At 36.9% G+C, this 22,921-nt stretch overlaps 2 protein-coding genes across 14 annotated transcripts in view; one reads left to right on the forward strand and one right to left on the reverse strand.

The window, feature by feature from the left end:
• IFT57 (intraflagellar transport 57) overlaps positions 1-10,966 on the reverse strand; it is a 60,213-nt gene extending 49,247 nt beyond the window's left edge. The window contains exons 1-4 of the mRNA XM_526260.6: positions 10,533-10,966; positions 7,826-7,988; positions 6,946-7,064; positions 2,331-2,421 (exon numbers count right to left, since the gene is read on the reverse strand). Coding sequence (XP_526260.2) covers positions 2,331-2,421; positions 6,946-7,064; positions 7,826-7,988; positions 10,533-10,744 — 585 coding nt within the window. The 5' untranslated portion in view covers positions 10,745-10,966. The remainder of the gene's footprint in view (positions 1-2,330; positions 2,422-6,945; positions 7,065-7,825; positions 7,989-10,532) is intronic.
• The window catches only part of HHLA2 (HHLA2 member of B7 family), a 159,856-nt gene continuing 147,839 nt past the window's right edge, over positions 10,905-22,921 (forward strand). For 4 of the 13 annotated variants that reach the window (XR_010155683.1, XR_010155681.1, XM_063806949.1 and 1 more), the window contains exon 1: positions 10,945-11,108. The gene's annotated coding sequence lies outside the window, so the exon portion shown is untranslated. Of the gene's footprint in view, positions 11,109-22,921 lie in introns of all 13 variants that reach the window. The other 9 variants (XR_010155674.1, XR_010155675.1, XM_063806950.1 and 6 more) reach the window with 6 other exon arrangements.

The raw sequence follows: 22,921 nt of genomic DNA on the forward strand, positions 1-22,921 counted from the left end.
ATGAATGAATATATCTTTGTCTTGACTTTTAAAATCCATCACATTAAAAAATATCTTTTAAACTGATAAGTTTTACCATGGTCTTTTTCCTTCTGTAAATGACAGTCATCTTTTTTTACATATATTAAATAATGTTTATTTACATTGCTGTTAAAAATACATGTTGAAAACCTTAAAAATACAAAGCATAGAAAACAATCATCCATAATTCTCCTACCCATAATTAATGCTAATATATTTATTTTTAACATATTTTATATAGTTAATGTTATATCAACATAAAATTTGGAATCATCTCAGTTAATTTTATAGCATATAGTATAAGTTACATTCCCATGTCAGTAACTTTGTATTTTTCTTTGTAAACTTTGTAAACATTTTTTGTAGAGACAGGGTCTTGCTCTGTCACCCAGGCTGTAGTGGAGTGGCATGATCACAGCTTACTGCACTTTCAAACTCTTGGGCTCAAGCGATCTTCCCACCTCAGCCTCCTGAGTAGTTAGGACTACAGGCATGCACCACCATGCCTGGCATTTTTTTCTTTTTGGTAGAGATGAGGACTCACTATAATGCCCAGGTTGGTCTCAAATTCCTGGCCTGAAGCAATCACCATGCCTGGCATTTTTTTCTTTTTTCCTTTTGGTAGAGATGAGGACTCACTCTATTGCCTAGGTTAGTCTCAAACTCCTGGCCTGAAGCAATCCTCCCACCGCCTCCTGAAGTGCTGGGATTACAGGTATGAGCCAGCATGCCCACCCAACAATTTTCAATGGTGATACAGTTTGGATATATGTCCCCTCCTCTGTCTCTGGTCCTTCTCCCCTCCTCTGCTTCTTCTCTGGCCATGTGAGGTGCCGCTCCCACTTTGTCTTACCATGACTGTAAGCTTCCTGAGGCCCTCACCAGAAGCAGATGCTGGTGCTACACTTCTTGTATGGTCTGCAAAACTGTGAGCCAAAATAAACTTCTTTTCTTTATAACTTACCCAGCGCCTCAAGTATTCCTTTACAGCAACACAAAATGGACTAATACAAATGGCTATATAATACTCTATTCAGATAGCATCTAATCTATTTAATAGTTATTTTTCAGCATTTGCTATTAAAATTATGCAGTGATTAAAACCTCCATAGCATATACTAACTTAAATACTATACTAACCTCAATGCCAAACTTCAATTACTTACTTATTTTAAACTAATTATCTATTGATTTTAAAAATCACCTAAAAATTTTAATTGGTTTATGACAGCAAAATATAGTTGACCCTTGAACAACACGGGTTTGAACTGCATGGGTCCACTTAAATATAAATTTTCTTTCATTTCTGCCACCCCTGAGACAGCAAGACCAACCCTTCCTCTTGCTCTTCTTCCTTAGGCTACTCAATATGAAGACAGGGAAGATACTTTTATGATTATCTACTTCCACTTAATAGTATGTATGTTTTCTCTCCCTTATGGCTTGCTTAGTAACATTTTCTTTTCTCTAGCTTACTTTTAGTGTAAGAATGCAGTATATAATACATATACAAAATATGTGTTAACTCTTTATGTTATTGGTAAGGCTTCAAGTCAACAGTAGGCTATTAGTAAAGTTTTTGGGAGTCCAGAGTTATATGTGGATATTCAACTGTGTGGGGGCCGATGCCCATAACCCCCACATTGCTCAAGGGTCAGCTGTATACTATAAAGTTTTTTTTTTCCCCCAACCATTTCTGCTTCAAATCACATGCACACTTCCTAAAATACCAGGGTCAATCTAATTCTAGTTCTGAGAATTATCTTGAGAAAAAGTTATTTTGTCTCTGTCATCTTTAGCTGCACACTATGGATGGCATGTAAAACATGTAAAAAGGTGCAGATTCTGCCAAACAACTTAAATAATGTTGATCATTTAAAAGCATTAAAAAATTCCTACTCATCCTAATTGTAGATGAATAAAGGAATTCCTTAGAAATGAATGGTATGCGTATAAAGCAGAATTTATTAATCCTAAATTCTTTTGTTCTGTTTTAAATTCTTTATTAGTCACAGTCTATTTAACATCATGAATGGTTAATAAAGTATTTACTCATATAACTAGTGGTATATATTTCCCTGAACAGTTCAAGAACCTCTGCTAAAATTCAGACCTCAATCATTAGAGAATACAAACATTAACTTAACCAAAGGTCTAAATGATGATACTCAGCACTGTATTTAAAAGCTTTTCTTCTTTAGAAACAATGAAATAAAATATATTCCAGATAATGGAAGTCTGGGGGAAATTAAGAGAATGGGAAGTGGCCGAAAGGTGAAAATGAACAGAAAGTTCAGCTACACACATACCACAAATTCTTCATCCACTTTATTTAATGTTAATTCTGCATCATCTTCTGCAACACTTTCTTCTTCTAATTCTTCTACTGGGTATATTGGCCTAAAATAACAAGATTAAACATGAGGTGATAATTTTAATATTTAGTAAGACAAAAAAATCATAATGCAAATATCATGTCCTCTATGCCAGGTTTTGTCCTTTTTCACTCCGCTTCCATAATCACTGTTAAATGTTTCATGTATTTTTCCTAAAACTTTCTATGTAAAAAGCAAAAGTGTTTATCTCCAAATTTATAAAAAATGAGATGATACTATGCATGGTGTTATCCAACTTAATGCTTCTCACTAATACACCACATTTAAATACACATGTATTTCTCATTATTTTTTACATACAAGCACTGTATTTCGTTGAACAATCAATACCATAATTAATGTAACTGGCAGCCTATGACTGAACATAGAGGTTTCTAATTATTTTGCTGGACAATATTGCAAAGATCATCTTTGTACATTTATCATTACACATACCATTTAGAATAAATTTGTTCAAGTGAAATGGCAGGGTAAACAACTTTGTACAGTATTGTTTTGCTATATACTGCCAAAATTGGCTTCCAAAATGTTACCCTAATTTAGACTCCAAACAATACTGAAGGAGGGTGACTCCATCTCCATATATTCACCAATATGATATATAATACAAACTTTAATTTTAGCCAATCAACCAAGTGAAAAAAAATCTCATTCTTGTTTTAACTGCATTTCTTTAGCATGAAAGTGATTGAATATCTTGTCATATTTTAATTGCTTATTTGCACTTCTTTTTTGGTGAAATGTCTATTTATACCATTTACTTTTTGGCTTTTTGTATATTAAGAAAATTAATGTTTTTCCTAACCTCTCAAACATTGTTCCCCTAGTGTATTACTTACAATCTTGGCTATTCAAGATTGTTGCAGTTCTTCTTAGACAGAGTTGGTAACCTTTTCCTGCACAGACCCTAGCTTTAACATCATATATTGGAGGCTTTCTGTCATACCACAACCTCTATACTCCTCTGGTCTTTTAATACTTCTAATAGTTTTACTTTTCATATTTACATCTTTGATCAATCTGAAGTTTATTTTAACATAGGTAATAAGAAGGATTCCAGCTTTCTTCTTATTTCCAAAATCTAATTAGTGATCCTAACATTAAACTTTGAAAAAAATCATTTCTTCATCAAGATTAATGACACATTTCCTATATTAAAAGTACTTCAATGTATTTGGGCTTATTTATGAAAACATATTTTTTTTTCCTTTTTTTAATCCAGTAACAAAGCTAGAGAGAAAACTTGTATTAAAAACATGTACCTGGCTGGGTGTGATGGCTCACATCTATAATCCCAGCACTTTGGGAGGCCAAGGCAGGTGGACTGTCTGAGACCAGGAGTTTGAGACCAGCCTGGGCAACATGGTGAAACCCTGTCTTGACAAAAAAAATAAAAAATTAGCTGGGAGTGGTGGTGTGCACCTGTAGTCCCAGCTATGCGGGAGGCTGAGATGGGAGGATCGCTTGAGCCCGGCAGGCAGAGGTTCACTCCAGCCTGGGCGACAGAGTGAGACCCTGTCTTAAAAACGAAAACCCATGCCTCAATCATATTAAAAAAATACAAAAATCAACATTTACTAATATGCAAAATACTGTGAACTAAATCAATCATCTTAAATAATAAATTGCCTAATTTTTCAATAATTAGAATTCGAAAATATCTCAAAGGCAATGTTCTTCTAGGATTCATTTTGACATTTAGATATATAAAAAATTCATCTATATGTAACGTCTATCTCATTTACATGTTACAGAGCTGACATATTCTCTAATGTTGACTACTTTTCAGCTCCCTCCTTTTATTCCTCATTTAAACACAGTCCTTATAAGTTATCCAAGTCACAGTCTCTTCAATAAATGGTGCTAAAAAACAAAAAAAGAAAAATAAATAGTGGGAAAACTGGATATCCACATGCAAAAGAATGAAACTAGACCCTTACCTCTAACCACTTATAAAAACCAACTCAAAATGGATTAAAGACTTAAATATACAATCTGAAACTGAAACTACTAGAGGAAACGTGGAAGAAAACACTTCATGACATTGGTCTGGGCAAGAATTTTTTGGATAAGACCTCAAAAGCACAGGCAACAAAAGCAAAAATAGACAAACGCGATTACATCAAACTTAAGGAAACAATCAAAAGAGTGAAGAGACAACCCACAGAATGGGAGAAAATATTTGCAAACTACCCATCTGACAAGAACTTAACATCCAGTATGTACAAGAAATTCAAGCAACTCAATAGCAAAACAACAAAAAAACTAGTCTAATTTTTAAAATGGGCAAAAGATCTTCATAGACATTTCTCAAAAAATACGTAGAAACAGCCAACAGATATATGCAAAAATGCTTGACATCACTAATCATCAGGGAAACGCAAATCAAAACCACGATATCATCTCACCCCAGTTAGAATGGCTATTACCCAACCCCTCGCCCCCCAAAATAACAAAGGCTGCTGAGGATATGGAGAAGGGGTAACCCTTGAACACTATTGGTAGGTATGTAAATTATTAGTACAGACACTATAGCGAACACTATGGAGATGCCTCAAAAAACTAAAAATAGCACTACTCTATTATCCAACAATCCCACTACTGATGATATATATCCAAAAGAAATGTAATCGGTATGTTAGAGATATCTGCACTCCCATGTTTATTGCAGCACTATTCACAATACTCAAGATACGGAATCTGCCTAAGTATCCATCAAAGGTTGAATAGAAAATGTGGTATATTTTCACAGTGGAATACCATTCAACCATAAAAGAGAATGCAATTCTGTCATTTGTAGCAACCTGTATAAGCATGGAGGACACTATGTCAAGTGAAATAAGCCAGGCACAGAAAGACAAATATCATAGAAGTAGAGAGTATAATAGTGGTTACCATAGGATGGGAAGGGTAGGGGGAAGGGAGAATAGGAAGAAGTTGGTCAAAGTGGGTGAGTACAAAGTTACAGTTAGGAGGAATAAGTTCTAGTGTTCAATGCACAGCAGGGTGACTACAGTTAACAATATTATATATTAATTAACAATAATATATATTTGAAAATAGCTCATAGAGATTTGGAATTTTCTTGCCACAATAAAATGATAAACGTTTGAAATGATGAATATGTTAATTTCACTAACTTGATCATTGTATATTGTACACATGTATCGAAACATCACATTGTACTCCAAAATTTGCAGTTATGTGCCAATTAAAACTAAAAAATAAATTATCCAAATTACAATACATAGGCCAGGAATAAGATGTGCTGAGAAACAAAGGAAGTGCAAAATAGAATAGTGGTTGAGATATTACACCATAGCTTCTGGTGAATTTAGAATATATTAGTCTATGAATTTAGCAGTTTTTTAAAATGCTAAATACAGCAGCACATCTCATAACTTATCTTCTCTTGAAATTTAATAAAGTATTATGGACCATGTAGCCATTCTTTATATTGTACTAAATAATAATGTTTGGATTGAAGCATATGAAATTGCCATTTTTTAGTTTAAAAATAGATGAATATGAGTAATTTCATATGGCTCATCCCAATGATAACCTAATTCAAGGAAGTTATTAAACTTAATAGGGAGATTATATCTAAAAGAATATAATTGAATATACATTAAAATGTTATTAACAGGGAATAATATATATATGTGTGTGTGTGTATATATATATATCTTTCTACAGAAGTTAGTTCTAATTAAAAAAAAAAAAACACTGCTTACTCGCATTTTACCTGAATAGTGCCTTCTACATTCTAACCTATTAATAATCCCAAACTGCAAAGCATAAAATTTATGTTTTCTAATTATAATCTCTATAAATTGAGTTTCCAAATGTTCTATTTCATCCATATGCTCAATATCTATTAAACATCTAAGATACACCAAGCATTATGCTAACAGAGTACTTGTGAAGATTTCATGATTTCTAGCAAGAATGTCAGAATAGTAAAGAACAATTTTATACCATAGGGTAAATATAATATAATATAATATAATAATAGAAATAAAGCACTGTCAGTTTGGACACAAAAGCAATGAACAATGTCTAGGAGAGTGTCAGGTAGTTTCTTCAGTATTATTCTTGCCCAGTAACTACTAGCAAAGGAGAAAATCCCACTTAAAGTACTGTATTAATTTCCATTTTTCCTTAAATCTGTAGCTATCAGTTCCCTCTGTGTATATACTATGTTTGTGTGTGTGAACATATGTACAAGAGACTTTAAAAAAATTGTCCAGTATTTACAAAGATATGTAGTCACAGTTAAACCTTTAATAATTACATATTTGAACAGGAAAAGGGCATAATAATATGTAACACATTACTTCAGAATTAGTTTTGAAGACACGAGACATTCTAATTTTGTCTATACTGGCTTTTCTTAATTATCTGTGGTATTTTCAATTTAGAATAGTCAAAAGGAATAATTCTTTTATGTTCAGTTGAACAGCTCTGTACCCTCAGAGGCAAATGCTATGCCCATAAAATTACTATTATCAGGGTGGGTAATGTTTACCTTTTCCAGGTGAAACCAATATATTTCAATGCTTCTTCAGCGAAGCAATCAAGAACATAGCATACATGTTCTCCATAACCTGACTTTAATTTTGAAGGAGGAAAATCTGCAGTTCTTCCCTGAAAAACAAAAGAAAAAACAGGGTATTATTTGTTAGTTATACTCCAAATGTCAAATATTTTAAGCAAAGAACTGCTGAATGGAGGTATCACTTTTCTTTCAAATGATTTACAATAACTGTAATTACATTGCTTCATAGAAATCCATTTCAAGTCTTTGTAACCCATTGATACATAAAAATACTCAAAATAAAGACTTTTATTGTTAAAAGTATCAAATTAAAAAGCAATAACATCATAGCCGCAGAACAAATTATTGATCTTATTAGAGTGAAAAGAAACCAGTAAAACTATTTAAACAACTATGTTTAAGGACAGAGTGATTCACTTGTCAAAAATTAATAACATTTGTGCCAAAAATATCTTACTGCCTGCCCAGGAAAAGTCAGAAATGAAAAAGTACAACTGCTGTCATGGTCTTAAGTACAAGTTCCCTTTCAGAATATAAAGTGTTTTGCCTTTGTAGGATTTTTTTTTAATTATCATTTTTTAGATCAAGAATTAACCACCCCAAAATTTACCTCTCAGATATATCAAGATTTTTTAAAAAATATATTACTTTGGGCTAATAAAGAGTATATACTGAACATTTTCAGAAGTGACATTAACATTATAATGTAAACTATTTTAAGGAGGTTTTACCTAAAAATAAATTCATATTTACAGAGGAGTCATCTAAATGGCTAGCATTTGTTATTAAATTACCAGTATTAAAATTCATAACTTGAGAACAAGGAAAAAGAAGGGTCATTTACACTTACAAATGACCGAAGCTCGGATAGTATGTTAGATATGGTTGCATTAGGGTCATCATATTCTTGAGGCTGCTCAAAGGGACGTCCCGCTTTATTAATCAACCAAGCAGCAAGAGTACAAAACATGTAGAACTGTTCGCCAGGGTTGGTAGGCAGTGCAAAATAGTGTCTGTTTCAAAACAAGGAGGAATGGGGGCGGATGTGAAATAATGCAAATAAGTCTATAATAACTAATAGGGCCGAATTCACAATTGTCCAACAATCTTTCTTCCCCCCAAATGGCCATCAAATCAAAAGACCTCGATAATTCACCCTTTGAAGTTTCCAGTAATCCACAGCACTCACATTGAAGTTTTTAAATCAGCAGGATTAGGGCAATTACTACTGTACCCAAAATATTAGATCAAAGACCTTACACTCAGGAAATGTAGTGCATGTTAGAGCACAGAGCATGTAGAATTTTTGCCAAAATGATTTAAGTGTCAGTAATAATATGTAAGTACCTTATGAATGAAAATGGTAATCTGGAAGAACCTCAGAGTTTAAAAAAGACCTCAACGATTACTCATTATGCATTTTTACTGTTTCTAACCTATCACCTATGGTGAACATTTGTTTCTATGTTGGCTGCATATTCAATCACCTGAGGAGCTAATAAAAATACTAGTACTTGACCAAACATTGCTTCTTCCCTCATGAATGAATTAAATCAGAACTTCAGTGAAAGTAGGCCCAGTATGGGGTATATTTCAAAAGATTTCTACATGTTTATAAGGTGCAGTCAGGATTAAGAACCTGTGAATGTCACATCACCAGTCAAACATCTGTGGGCTCTTGCTTAATCCCCTAGTCTACTAAACACAGTTCTACGAGGATCAGTATGATTTATACCTAAACATTATAGGAACAAAACTCACTAGCAACAACATTCAAGTCAGTTTAATCAAAGATCTTATTTGTCTTGTTCATGTGTAGCTATCATTATTATGTTTACAATGTATTTACAACTATTATAACCATTGTCATAAAAATCTGTCGTGTACTCCTTCATGTTTCCCAAACTTTTTCCTGCAGGATAAATGTAAATGTTCTGGAAGATAACAGAAAGCTGGGAAGAAAAAAGGCCATGAAGTCCTTCCAGGTATATGCTCACTATCCTTTCAAAGCACCCACCCACCAAAAAGTCATCTTTTCCTTATCGGCAGATAACTCTTCTAGGGCAGAGGAATGAACACCAATAGATGCTGTAAACCTAGGACAGTGGTTCCCAAACATTAGTGTCCATCAGAATCATCTGGAAGCCTTACTGAAACAGACTGCTAGGCCCCATTCCTATAATTACTGAAAAGGTAGACCTGGGAAAGGGCCTGAGGAATTTCATTTCTAGTAAGTTCCCAGGTGATGCTGATGCTGTTGGTCTGGCGATCACACTTTGAGAACCATTGGACTAGGATATCCCCACACAAATCCATGATTCAAAGTATCCTGCTGAACCCCTGAGGACACAGTGCAAGAGATGACATCAACAGAACCTTAAGGACATTTTGTTTTCATTTTAAAAATATACTTGGAAAAAAATGCATTTTTATTAACATAGGAAATGTTGGTTGTCTATATTATCCTGATCAATTCACTTTAAGTAATAATCCCAGGACTACCTTTTCTAACATGGATCAAGCAACACTACTTTTTCCTTTATCTTTTCTCCGACCATGGAGTAATTTAATATGAACAGTTTACATCAAGCCTACATATCTTTCAATTCAAGTTATTGGAAGAGAGCAGTGGAATGAGATTTAAACTATCAAGGGAAATTATTTGAGCCTGGCTGCAGACATTAAGTACTATAGATTCTTAACACTGATTGCCTTTTATGGAATAAAATAAACAAATGTAAGTATTAAAGTGAAAGAAAAGCTATAAAACTGATTTATCGGGCTACTGCTAAGCTACAGTGATTTGAGGAGAAGGTCCTAGCTGACCACTACCCTCAGCAAGTAATGGCATTGCTTTCAGGATATGTTGGACTTTTCCCCCACCGGAACAAGGGTAAAACTTTAGGTTCTACGATAGGGGGACAATTCAATAGTTGTCATTCGTCTTTTCCACTTTTCAGTTTCTGAGAGTATGGTTATTACAAAGGCAGAAGTCTTTTAAACCATAGCAAGTAATTAACAAGTTTACTAACCGCATTTAAAGTGCTCCTTAACAGGGTCCTAAGTACCCACGGTCCCCAGTTGTATGAACAGGGTCTTAAACAACAACAAAAACCCCAAACTAGAAAAAAAGCCTTAAGTGATAATGGCATTCCTCTCTGGAGACGAGATTTTGGACGGTCTTATAATTTTTCTAGACATTTTCTTGTGTTTTTCTGAGTTTTCTACAATGAGTATTTGTTTCATCTTTACAATCAGAAAATATAGTTTGTGTTTTGTGGTAATGCGTGTGTGATGGAAAAAAACAGGCAAGCTGTCTTCCGATCCTTTCTGCCGTTCCAAAACTTATTTATTCTCTCTACAAAAATACCAAGTCAGGGCTGCGTGAGCTCCACGGACCTCCCGGGAGTTTGGGGTGAAGTGCCCTTCCCTGGCTAGGAAGACGGAGGCAAGGAATTGCTAACCCGCTCTCACGAAACTGGTTCCCAGCAGGACCAAGGAGGGCATCTCCCTGGGGGCTAGCAGGCACCCGGGCGCTCGGGGACGCCGGCACCCACCTGGACGGGGCCTTCAGGTTGCTCTTCCGGAGGAACTCCTCCTCGTAGCGGAGCAGCTTCAGCTTCTCCACCAAGTCCTCCATCACCACGAACATGTGGTAGGCCGCGCCGGGCCCCCGCTCCAAGACCACTTCCCCGGTCCCTTCGCCACGGGACCTAGGCACCCCATCTTCCAAACCCGACGTCGTGATGACGGCCAGAGCAGCAGTCATCGCAGAACGGACAGAGTCCAGCGTGGGCTCAGGCCCACAGACCTCTGCGGCCTAAGCCGCCAGCCCTGCTGCCGCCAGTACAGCCACGACCGGTTACCAGGCGACCACTGGACAATCCGTCACCAGGGAAACTAGACTCCGCCTCCTTCCCTCCAGTCAGGGCGGCTTTCCTGAATGACGTCACCTGTGGCCCTCTTCTTGCCCTGCCTCTGCGGAAATGGTGGTCGGGAAGCAGCCCCGCCCCTCATGGAGGCGTGGCGTTCGCGCCCCATTCCCGGCTGCGTCTTCTCCCTCGCTGAAAGTCTGAAGGGAGCCGGCTTACGTTTCTGCTCCGCTTGCCTAGTGAGTCTTGAGCTGGCTTGAGGTGTGTTGGACCTGGTGGTTGCTAAAAGCAATTAAGCGGGCATCTGGGTCAGCTAGTAGCTGTTAAAAAGATTAAAGGGAGGTGAAGACGTGTAGCACTGAAGGCTGCACTGGCTCACTGATACCTTTATTTTCTCAGAATTGAAAAGTTTTTCATAGTTGTAAAGATAGTCAATACCATAGGTTTCACTTTTACTGCAGGAACTTTCCAACGAGAGGTTTCTCTCGTTCTTTCTTTAATTTTATCTTTCTCTCACTAGGCAATGCTGCACTTAACAGTATATTGTAAAGCTTGAAGTACTGTATTACGTTGCCTGGCTGTTACTCCAGTGCTAGGAAAGTGGTTGGAAGGATGAGGAAGACAATGAACAAAAGGAGGCATTTGGAAGGATTTGTTTTACTTCAAAAACAAGAATACTAAGCTTCCATCCTGCTGCTTAATCTGTTTCAAACCCATTACATGTAGTATAAAGTGTTTCGGTACTTCGTTAAATCCAAAAGAACAGAGATGGTCTTAAAAGGAATTTCCCTGCCCTAAAGCTCTAAGGGTGGCTAAAGATAGGGTGTTACTACTGTATTCTGCAGTTATTGACCTAGAAAATTTAAGAAAAGGTACATAACTGACCACAGAAATGGCCCAGCTTTACAGTTTTCAAAAGGCTTCTGTATTAGGCAATTTTCTTAACAGTTGCAAAAAATGAGGTAAGTGGTGGATGCCTGGCAGTTTTTGGGAAGAAAACTTAATACAAGAGATTGAACATATGTTCATGTTTATAACGTGACTTTTAAGGGCTCTCTGATCTCTTGTATCTGCCACTACAAAATATAGAAGGGCTACATTTTTGGACAACTGAAATTTGAAATGTATCTACAATATCCTGTTTTTACTAGAAAAAATGAGAACACTTTTCATTTTAATCCGTCTACAGCTAACTTGTTTCTGATACTAATAAGGTTATCAAAGTGAAAAGTCAGAAGGGCAAATACCATTTTTTCATTAAAGAAAGGAAGTACATAAAATTACAGACTTATGTAGAGAATAACCTGAAGGGCAGCCCACTGAGAATTGCTTTTTAAATAAATAACATTGCTTGCCTACCACAAGTCATGAGCCAGCTGCTTTTAATAAAGTTGAGTGAGAAAATTGGATTTGATGTTACCCCACTACCAAATTGATCTTTCCTGGTCTTTGCCTTTTTGAAACAGTGATTCTCCCCGATAAGTCCATACCCCAACCACCACCACATGTGCAGCTTGGGGGTGTTATATGTATGTATAACAGTCACAGTAGTGTAAGATAGATGTATGGCTTTATAAGACTGAAAAATGAAAGCTTAGATATGTTTTGGGGTCCTAAGTTAACTAACAAGCAAACTGGGGCTTTTTACATGACTCTGAAAAAGCTCTCAGACTTTGAAAGTAAATTTATTACACTCAGGGAGGGAGATGTTCCTGCCAGGCTTGCTGCCTACTTAAGATGTTCTGACATTTTCAGGAAGTTACGTAACACAGTATGAAATAGTCAAACGTTGCTTTTTAGCTGATAAATCCTCCAGCAACGTATGTATTTTAACTTGGGGGAAACAAAACGACTCCCAGGGTCTTAGCCATTTCCTTCCCAGGTAAAATACTGACACAGCCTGGCCTGAAAGCAGTATACAGAATAATTTCCCCCCTTAATTGTGAAGAAGAAAAAAACCCGAAAATATAAAGTATTTCCAGTAATTGTGGCACAAAGAGAACAAAAAAGCTAACTGTTCAATACTGCATGTTTCCCCAATAAAAAGTTTTAGAACACTGAAATTTCATTGTTTTGTAAAGCCCAGGGATTATTTTTGCTGATTCCTTGTTTACCTGTAATAGTTTGTAACACATCAAAAGATCTTTTCCTTGATAGTTTTCTTCATGTGTGTGAAAATGCACTCAAATCCTCTTCTAGCTGTTTCAGCCACTTGGAAACTTTGGGGAATACAGTTGTATCAGGTTTTTTTTGTTGTTTTGGTTTGCAGGACTAGTTTATTTGTTGACTAAGGAGTTAGAGCTTGAAGAGAATGAGCCATGTTCATTCTTCCTGTAAAATCTCAGTTTCATCCCTGGTTTTACTGTATTGGCCACTATTAATAGCTGGCCTTCTGACTTTGACTTTTATTTCTTTCAAACTATCTGTGAGGTAATTGAAAGTAACTTTTTTTTTTTTTTTTTTTGAGACGGAGTCTTGCCCTGTCACCAGGCTGGAGTGTAATGGCACGATATTGGCTCACTGCAACCTCCGCCTCCTGGATTTAAGCGGTTCCCCTGCCTCAGCTTTTTAAAACTCGTGGATCTTTCTGTGAAACTCTGAAAACTAAATAGCATTCCAGGCCGGGCACGGTGGCTCATGCCTGTAATCCCAGCACTTTGGGAGGCTGAGGCAGGCGGATCATTTGAGGTCAGGAGTTCGAAACCAGCCTGGCCAACATGGTGAAACCCCCGTCTCTACTAAAAATACAAAAATTAGCCAGGTGTGGTGATGGGCGCCTGTAATCCCAGCTACTCAGGAGACTGAGGCAGGAGAATTGCTTGAACCCAGGAGGCAGAGGTTGCAGTGAGCAGAGATGGTGCCACTGCACTCCAGCCTGGGCAACAGAATGAGACTTTGTCTCAAAAAAAAAAAGTATCCCAGTCAAAGCCAATTTAAGCTCAATGGATTTCCCTGAAAGGTGCTTAGCAAGGCTGGGGGTGAAAAGGAGGCAGATTCTAGAATAGAGGAAGGCTTTCCAGCTGCACCTTCAAATAGAAGAGCAAATCCTTCAGGCAAACTGGGTAGGCTTAAAGAACAAAGCTGTGCTGTGTTATAAATGGCTTAGTACCACCCATTTGGGTTGTTAAAAACTTAGAAAATCGCTAACTGAATAAATCTTCCTTGAAACTATAGAGAAGGAAAAACTTTTTCTGCCCTCTTTGGTTCAATAGCTGGGCCTGTGAATTAAATGAACATAAGACAAGTAAACAGAAAAAAAGCACACAAATTTTATTTAATATTTTTACATGCACATGGGAGCATTCAAAAGAAAAATGAAGCGGATAGGACCAACAGCTTATATGCCTTTTTTTTTTTTAAAGAAAACAAAGAATGATACATTTGTAGGGAAGTGACAAGACAAAGGAAAAGGGATTTAAGGTTGACAAACTGTAGACAAGTGACTAGGAAAAATATGGGTAAAATTAGTGGAAGATAAAGATTATTTTAATAGGTTTGTTTCTGCAGACCCATTTTAGCATTAATTTCCAGGATCCCATCATAAAAATGTTATTTCCTGGTACAGGGATGGCTTCTTTCTCATGGGAAATTTTATGACTTGCTTTTAAGTAGGAAGGGGAAGGTCAGAGAGCCCTTCATATATCTGCTGTATCGCAGGTGCCTTCAGATCACAATAATCAGTATGCAACAGCAGCATATTTTGGGGTGGCATGTTCTAAGCCCCATTCAACCTCATCAAAAGTGTCTGCCAAAAATCTAGAAGGAAAAAAATCATATTTATTTGTAAATCTTTAAAAGCGGTGCCTCGTAAAGCAATTTACATTACCTCTTCAAAACTGCCCTATAGACCAGAACCAGTGCACTCAGACAAAAAAAAATAGGAGTAACTATTGCAGTTGCTGTGATTAATTAAAATATCCAAGAGAATCTACAGACATGCTATTAAGATAGCTCAGCAAGTTTGCCATATATGAGGTCCAAACTAAAAAGAGTTATTGGATGCATAGTATTCTATTGACTATTTTGAATTAAAAGCACTTAAAACCCCAAAAGTTACTGGAGATGATAGTTAGAAAAACAAACCTCATAATAAGCAACACACAGCACCCAGGAACAAACCTATCATTATCTTTATAGAGAGATTGTTAAACTTTACTGAAAGTTTTGGAAAAATTCAAATAGGAATACAATGTTTATAATGAGAAAAGTCAGCATATTTGCCCAATCTATAAATTTAGCATAATTTCAACTATAATTCCAGGAGGGCTATTCTGAAATTCATATGTAAGCATAAATTTTAAAGAAGTCTGAGGTAGGAATTACAATGTATCAGATAGCAAGATTGCTAATAAAAGTATAAATTAATGATATTATCAGAATATATACAAAATAGCCTGAAAGCAGATGAGCATTCATATGGAAACTTAGTTTGCAGCAGAATCAGTGTTACCTCCTAGTGGAGAAAAATGAGCTATTCGCAAAATGCTATTAAAACTATGGGCTATCCATATGGAAATAAAATTACATCTATGACTTCCATCACATAAATTTCAGATGGATTGAAGACAAATGTAAAATATTTGTAATGTGTAGAAGAAAGCAGTATCTTTAACCTCAATGTAGGGAAGGAGTTCGTAAAAGACAAGACTTAAAAAGAGAAACTTATAAAAATTTAAGAACCCAGATACAAAATAGGGCTTTATAAACAGTGAATAAAGAAGATACTTGTGAGCCCTATAATATCAATGGATTAATCTCCAGGATACACAAGTAGGTCACTGCAAAGCCTCTGCCATTCTAGAGGATTGTAGGTGGGTTCGTTTAGGTTGGGGTTTCTCATTCTAAGCACTATTGCCATTTCAGGTTGGATCATTGTTGGAGGAGTGTGTGTGCATTCCAGGATGTTTAGCAACATCCTTGGCCTCTACCCACTAGTTGCCAGTAGCACCACCCCTAATGGTAACAAGGAAAAATGTCTCTGGACATTGCCAAATGGCCCCTGGTCAGGGGTGGGAGTGGGTGGCGGGGGGGGCGAGGGTGGGAGGGCAAATCACCCTGATTGAGAACCACTGCTCTAAATTCGTGAATGGAAATTGCAAATGCCTTTATAAGGACCAGGCACGTAAAGGTAAATGAGTGACATGTGTGTGAGAGACTTATGGGGACCCTGAAAATTCATGCACCATCTCAAGGAGGGGGCATTTTTGTCAGGCAAGAATGCAGCCCAACTTTGCAATGTGTTCTGATTTTGCAAGGATCTGAAGCTAGATTTGTATGTCAGTGTGAGATCCTAATGCTCTTGAGGGTGACCTTTTTGCACAGAAAATATTTCATGGGCCACTTTAGTTGTTAAAGATATTTATTAATACAGTAAAGTTCAAAATTTAGAGGCCTTGTTCTGAACTTTTTAGTTTGACATTCAAATCTTGTTCAATTTATAAATGTAGTAAATTTGTTACAGCTATTTAAGGGGGTGGGGGGTGGTTTACAATTTAAATTCCTGTAGAGGTTTTATTTGTTTATAAACTCATTATATTCTCTTTAATGGCTGACAAAGCATTCCAGATACTGATAAATTCCCTAAATCTAAAAGAAAAAGAAAAAGAGGTGGTGGAGGGGGTTAGTAGTGGCGGGGTGGGTAATGCAGTGGATAAGCTCTATTAAGTATTCCAATACTGTTTGTAAACATAGCTTTCAATGTAAAACCAAAAGTCAAAGTTATTCAATTACATGTTATAAACTGGAGTCACAAGTCAGCCTGTTTCTTTAATAGGCCAAAATTTCAACCTTTAGATACTTAAATATCAAATATGCACAAATCATTCTTCAACAGAATTATCACTGCTATGGGCTTACTTTCATCATTGCTGTACTTCATGTCAAAACATTCCAGGATTAAAATATATTCAGCCTGGGAAAGAATTATCCCAGTCTAAGACTAAGAAGTTTCCCCATCCAATGGATTAATACTGCGAGATTCCTGAGCCAAGCATAGAAGGAATTCTTGTCTAAACTGCAGTTACTTTTGCACTGACCTAATAGTTAACTGCTTCAGCTGACTTTTGCTCTCAAGGTAGAGAAATGCCATCCAATTATATTGTACATATTACAAGGCTTTGTTTGGCTCCATGGTGTCGTTTTCTTCAGGGAGAAACAAAATGTATGTGTGAAGTGACTTCAGGTTACTATCCCTGGGTAAGTGATGTGTATGATTATTTAAGGGTTTCAAGTAGGTGTGTGCTGATGGGGGCTGGGGTAGATGACATTCGAATTTGCATTTTAGAGTTCTGGCAATAATGTAGAGAAGGGACTACAGAAAGGTGAAAATTGATTCAGAAGGTGATTTGAATAGTTCAATGAGAGATTGTCCTAAACTAGGATGAGTGGCAATTACAATAGTGAAAATATGATAGTTAACAGACTTTAGGAAGCAGATTCAACAGAACTTAGTAACCGACCCCATGAGATATTCTCTAAGGCATGAAAGGCACTATGAAGTTGGCCCACTTTGGGGCAAGAAAGGTAGTCTTTATACCACTGTATCACTGGAAACTCTGAGCTTCCCCAGACGTCTGTTGTTGGGGTGGCTCTTATTGGCCAAAGGTAATTTTCTGGAAAAAGATGCAGCTGTGAACACTGAACAGCCAATACTCATAGCAGCTGGAGAGTGAGTACAGCAGCCTGATGAAAGAGGAATCTGGGCAGGCACCAGCAGCTTTTGCTACAGTAGTTGACGTTAAAATACAGTTCTTCTGAATTTCTTTATGTGGAATATGTACTGAAGTAGTGTAACTTAGATAAAAAAAAAATAAGGTTGCTAAAGGTACAAACCATACAAACTGTCAGATAGGAAAAATAGCATATAAGTAACTGCAAATATTGAAACATTCAGCCTAGTTTCCTGATGAGAGTTCTATTGCATCATGTATATTAGTAACACTTTGATTTGATACATTTTGGGTACTAACAAGAAGGATTGATCTGATCTGTCAGAGTTTTGAAGGTTAAATAGAAATTGGTTTATTCTTCAAGGGCTAGATTTAAAAGATTCAATTTATTTTACAGTCTGGCACAACATTCTTCCCCTAAGGAAAAATTAGATTTAAGACAGAGAGTAGTGTTAAAAATAAATGTCATAGGAGAAAGCTCTCTTAATAGGGCTCCCTAGAGCCTAACGAAAGCAGAATCTGCTAGATGCTACCTCCTGTGGAATTATCATACTTTCATTGTACAACTCTGAATCTCAATGCACAGTATGCCAGACTTTCTGATGGCCTGTTTCACAGATAGTTATTGGCGCCTTATCTTGAGGTTTTGGAAACGGTTGCCCAAACCATTACACGGTAATAAAATGTTAAGTCCAAATGCCTTATTTTTATTCGTAGTTCCTTCCTATTTGTGGAGACGAATTCCTACTCCACACCTGTACATTTTGCTTCTGAAGAGAAAAAGTAATCCATTTTGCATTTGCATCTAGTAAGATTTTAATGAGAGATTATTTTCTTTCTGAAGGTGAGAGTGTGAAAAACCAAACTAATAGATCCAGGGATCAGATTTTGGCTTTTTGGCAACTACAGAGAGAGGAAGAAAGTATTTTCTAAGATTTATGTATTTATGTATTTATTTTGGTACAACAAACACTTTAGCACATATAATATGTTAGGCACTGGGTTTTGGATGGTAATGCAAAGACTCATGGGCCTGGTGTCTATGCCCAAATAGCTCATGCTTTAATGCAGAGACACATGTACTTGGCAACTGAAACACAGTATGATAGAGAAGTAGAGAGTGTTTGGGATGTAAGCTTTCCAGACATTTATTTAACCCCTCCAAAAAACAGAATTGATTTCTTCCTCTCTGTACCCCCATAGCCTATGGTACTTCCTCTCTCTGGAGTCTCATTTTTATCCTGTGCATGGAAGGATCAGGAAGAATTAGGCAAGGGAAATTAGTAGAAGCAGCAATATATTTGAAGTAGGTATCCTGCCTTGAGAGGCAAACTTCAGAGCAAAGGTGATGGTTCCTTTCTTTTGTGTCTAATATGGAGGCTGGTGCTGTTTACCATTTTGCCTAGGTGTACAGGGGTATAAGCTGACTCTCTTTGGCTAAGAACTTCAGTAAGGGGTCTGCCAGATATAGTCAAGTATTTCCAGGATCTAGAAGCAACATGTGTATCCACTAAGAATTCGAATTGGAACGTGTTTAATTTCATTCCAAAGAACTCACCCCAAAAAAGTCCTAAATCAAAGGCATAAACTAAAATATTTTTAGTGACTTTCTAACAACTTATAATTTTTACTAGATCTTTTGCTTGATCTACATGCCCAGTGTATACTTTTTCTTTTAATTGTTACTACAGACTTCAGAGGAATACTATAAGCTCTGTAAAAGACTTTTCTTCCTTCTACCCAGTACCACAAGGCAGAGCATGGATTTATAATAGCAACTTTCTGAGGAAGAGTAGACAATTGAATGTAGGCTTTATGGTTATCTAAGCCCCAAGAAAGAAGGGGAGATCCTCCCCATAGTTTAACCATAAAGTAGAAGTCAATAATGATTTTCCTTTTACCTCATAGAGTTGTGCAAAAATGGCTGACCATCTACCAGCTCATTCTTTCTCTATTAATGTGAAATGTTTATGCTTATGCTATGGTGTTAATATGTGACCCCTCCAAAAGTCATTTTGAAATTTAATTGCCATTTTAATGGTATTAAGAGGTAAGACCTTTAAGAGGTGATTAGGCTGCACGAGGCTTCATCTTCACGGGTGGGATTGGTGTTGCTATAAAAGGATGGGTTCAGCCCTCTCTTGCTCTATCTCTCCATTTCATTTTTTGCCATGTGAGGACACAGCAAGAAGGTCCGTGCTAGATGCCAGCACCTTGATATTGGATTTCCTAGCCTCCAGAACTCTGAGCTAGTAAATTTCTGTTTATTATAAATTACTCAGTCTCAGGTATTCTTTTAGAGCAGCACAAAATGAACTAAGACAGCTCATGTGGTCCATTTCTAGACTTCAAACTTCAAACTGACTTCAGTAGATACTTTTGCTTATTTTTATGCCGTCTAAAACTGGTTTTGTGGCTTTAGAGTAAGATTTGCTCTTTGGTAGAACAACCCACCTTTTCCTTTCTCTCAGTCTTCTTGATTACTGTACATTTATTTTTTAAGATGAACTATAAATGTATTTAATCTTGAAATATATACTCTAAATATACTTTTAATAGATAGTATTGAGCATATCATCCAGGGATACAGTGTGTACTATCTGAGTCTCTTATTGGGCTAAAAAGGTCACAGAAGAACTCACTTTTTTTTATTATTACATTGACATTTTATTTTAAAACAAACACTTGCTATTTTCCTTATGCTAGTAAGTTAGCACTGTAGAGTATGAAAATTTCATATTTTACTTTCTGAAGGCAAGAACAGACTATTACACTGTGAAAGATTTTAATCTCCTCAGCTTCTTGAAGGAAGAATAATACTTCTGAAATGGGAAGAGGGAGCTTTTATAAGGAAAATTAGAAATGCCTCAGAGGATCTTGCTCTTTCAAAGGAAACACCAACTCTTTTTATAAAATAAAAAGCAAAAGATCTTTATTCTTGCTTGGAATACAATGACAGCTTCCTTATAGTTTTCCCTCCAGATCTACCCCTCTTTCAGTCTTTTGTCTACATTGTTCCCAAAGTAATCTTCCTAAAATGCAAATATGGACATGCCTCTGTACTACCCGACATTCTTACATGGTTCCCCTATTCAGGACAATATTCAGTTTTCTTAGCTTGCTGTGTAAACGCCAGGGACAGATTCAGGCTTTGTGGGGCTTGAAGCTTATACAGTTGGTGGGGGTGGGGGTGAGGGAGGCATAATTTTTAATAAAAAATACCAAATTTTGAATTTGAAATCAGCTACAGTACTTTGGAAGGGAGCATGCAAGTAAAGCTCCCTGGAACATAAACTGCGCTACTCTCTTGGTACATCTGCCTCTACTGGGGAATTGTTTTATCATCTGAAATGAGGTGAGGTTACCAGATCAATAAATAATGACCAAGATAGGCTGGGCATGGTACCTCATGCCTATAATCCCAGTATTTTGGGAGGCTAAGGCAGGAGGATTTCTTGAGCTAAGGAGTTCAAGACCAGCCTGGGCAACAACGAGTTAAGACCAACCAACTCTGTCTTAAATAAATAAATAACAACCAAGGTAAAGTAACTATCCAACAAGCTGACATTGCTTATAGCCCAGAGATCTCTGACTAGAATTCAAGAGTTAAGGTGGCTGCGTATAGCCAGGATGGTGCTTCCTATCAAGAAACAGACTTGCTGACCCTTTATTATAGTCATCATTAAAAGGAAAATATTATGCTCATAGTTTTAAGACTAAATTGTTTTCATATAGGTTCAAGTTTGGCCCTTAAATCACCTAATTAAATAAAATTAGTTAAATTACTTTCCTGTGATTTGAGATTGCAACCCTCTACCCGGGCAGCAACTAACTTCCTGTATTAATCCTTTATTATCTGGTTGAAACATTTATTTAACAATCTTCCTGTCTGGCTGAGTCACAATTCTTAATGATATTTTAATGGTGGCTGATTGGATTCTGTATCTTTTACACCTTTTTCTGGCTCTGCAGTCAATACCACTAAAGTCATGCTAATGGCCCTATGATTAACCCCTCATGCCAGACAAGGGGTCTTCCCCAGTTGAAACTGGAGAAAATTTAATGATAGGAATGCTACACATATTCTGTCGTCATTTTGTCCTACCCTATATAATCATCCTGTCTTCATACTGTAAATTTTAGTCCTCCCTTTTGTTTCCTCTATAGCCTCTTAAAAAAAAAAAAGCAGTGATTTCTTATTCTTTTATCTTTTGTGACCTTTCTCAAAGTATTTATGTTAGGTTGGGTCCTCCAAGAAGCAGAGGCCAAAATGGGATTAGATATGTAAAAATTTTATTAGGCTATTTGCCTGGGATAGAACATGGGAAGGGACCACAGTCAGATTTTGATGCAAGGCTGTTCACAAGTGAAGAGTAAAGGGAGGCAAGCTTGGGTGGAAGTGCTTGCTTTATGCTGCCATGCAGTCTAAGGGCCCCCACTTAAAGCTGGCAGCCTTCTGCATCATCCTATATATGGGCCAGATCAATATTCTTAGGTTTGGAATCTGTTACCTCCAGAAACCAGAAAGGCTTTCAAAATGCTGTGCTTCCTTCTTTGTGTAGGAGATGCAAGATACAATAGTTTGTCTTTTATTTTGGAGAGGTTGTCTCAGCAGGCCCCCAATCACTGGATCCCCAAAACTTAACTGAAGTGACTGCACCTGACTCTTTGTTGGGTTAATTTCTCATGCTCTAGAGTGCACGCGTCTTACCGAGGCCTCTAGCATACTAATCACCTCTTGCTCCCACTCAATCAGCATCATGTCACAGATATAATGGGCCAGTGTCATGTTCTATGGAATGTCCTGGAGGTCCAAATCTCTTCGGACTCTGTTATGACAGAGGACGGGACAGTTAACATAGCTCTGAGGAAAACTTTAAATAGATATTGTCTATTCCTGTGAATGCAAACTGTTTCTGATCCTCTTTCCTGATTGGGCTTAAATAGAATGTATTCACTAGATCAGTGCCTGCATAATGTGTATCTGAGGACAAATTTGTTCTATCAAGGATACCACGCTGGGCACAATAGCTACAAACTAGGATACTTCTTGGTTGATTCTGTGATAGTCTACAGTCATTCTCCAGGAGCCATCTGGTTTTTGAAGGAGCCAAAGTAGCAAATTGAATAGAGATACAATAGGAACCACGATTCCTGCATCCTTCAGATCTTTAATGCTGTCACACATATTTGCCTTGCCTCTCCAGGTGATACTATATTGTTATTTATTTACTGCTTTGGGATGGCAGTTTCAGAGGTTTCCATTTGGCTGTTCCCGCTGTAACAGCTCTTACTCCACAGGCTAGAAACCTAGTGTGGGGATTACTTTACTTGCCAAATGTATCAGTTTTATTCATGCATTCAAGGACTCCGTTGTCATGAAACATAGTTGCTGTGGTGAGGCAG

Source organism: Pan troglodytes, chromosome 2, assembly GCF_028858775.2.
Source record: "Pan troglodytes isolate AG18354 chromosome 2, NHGRI_mPanTro3-v2.0_pri, whole genome shotgun sequence".
Classification (NCBI taxonomy): Eukaryota; Metazoa; Chordata; class Mammalia; order Primates; family Hominidae; genus Pan; species Pan troglodytes.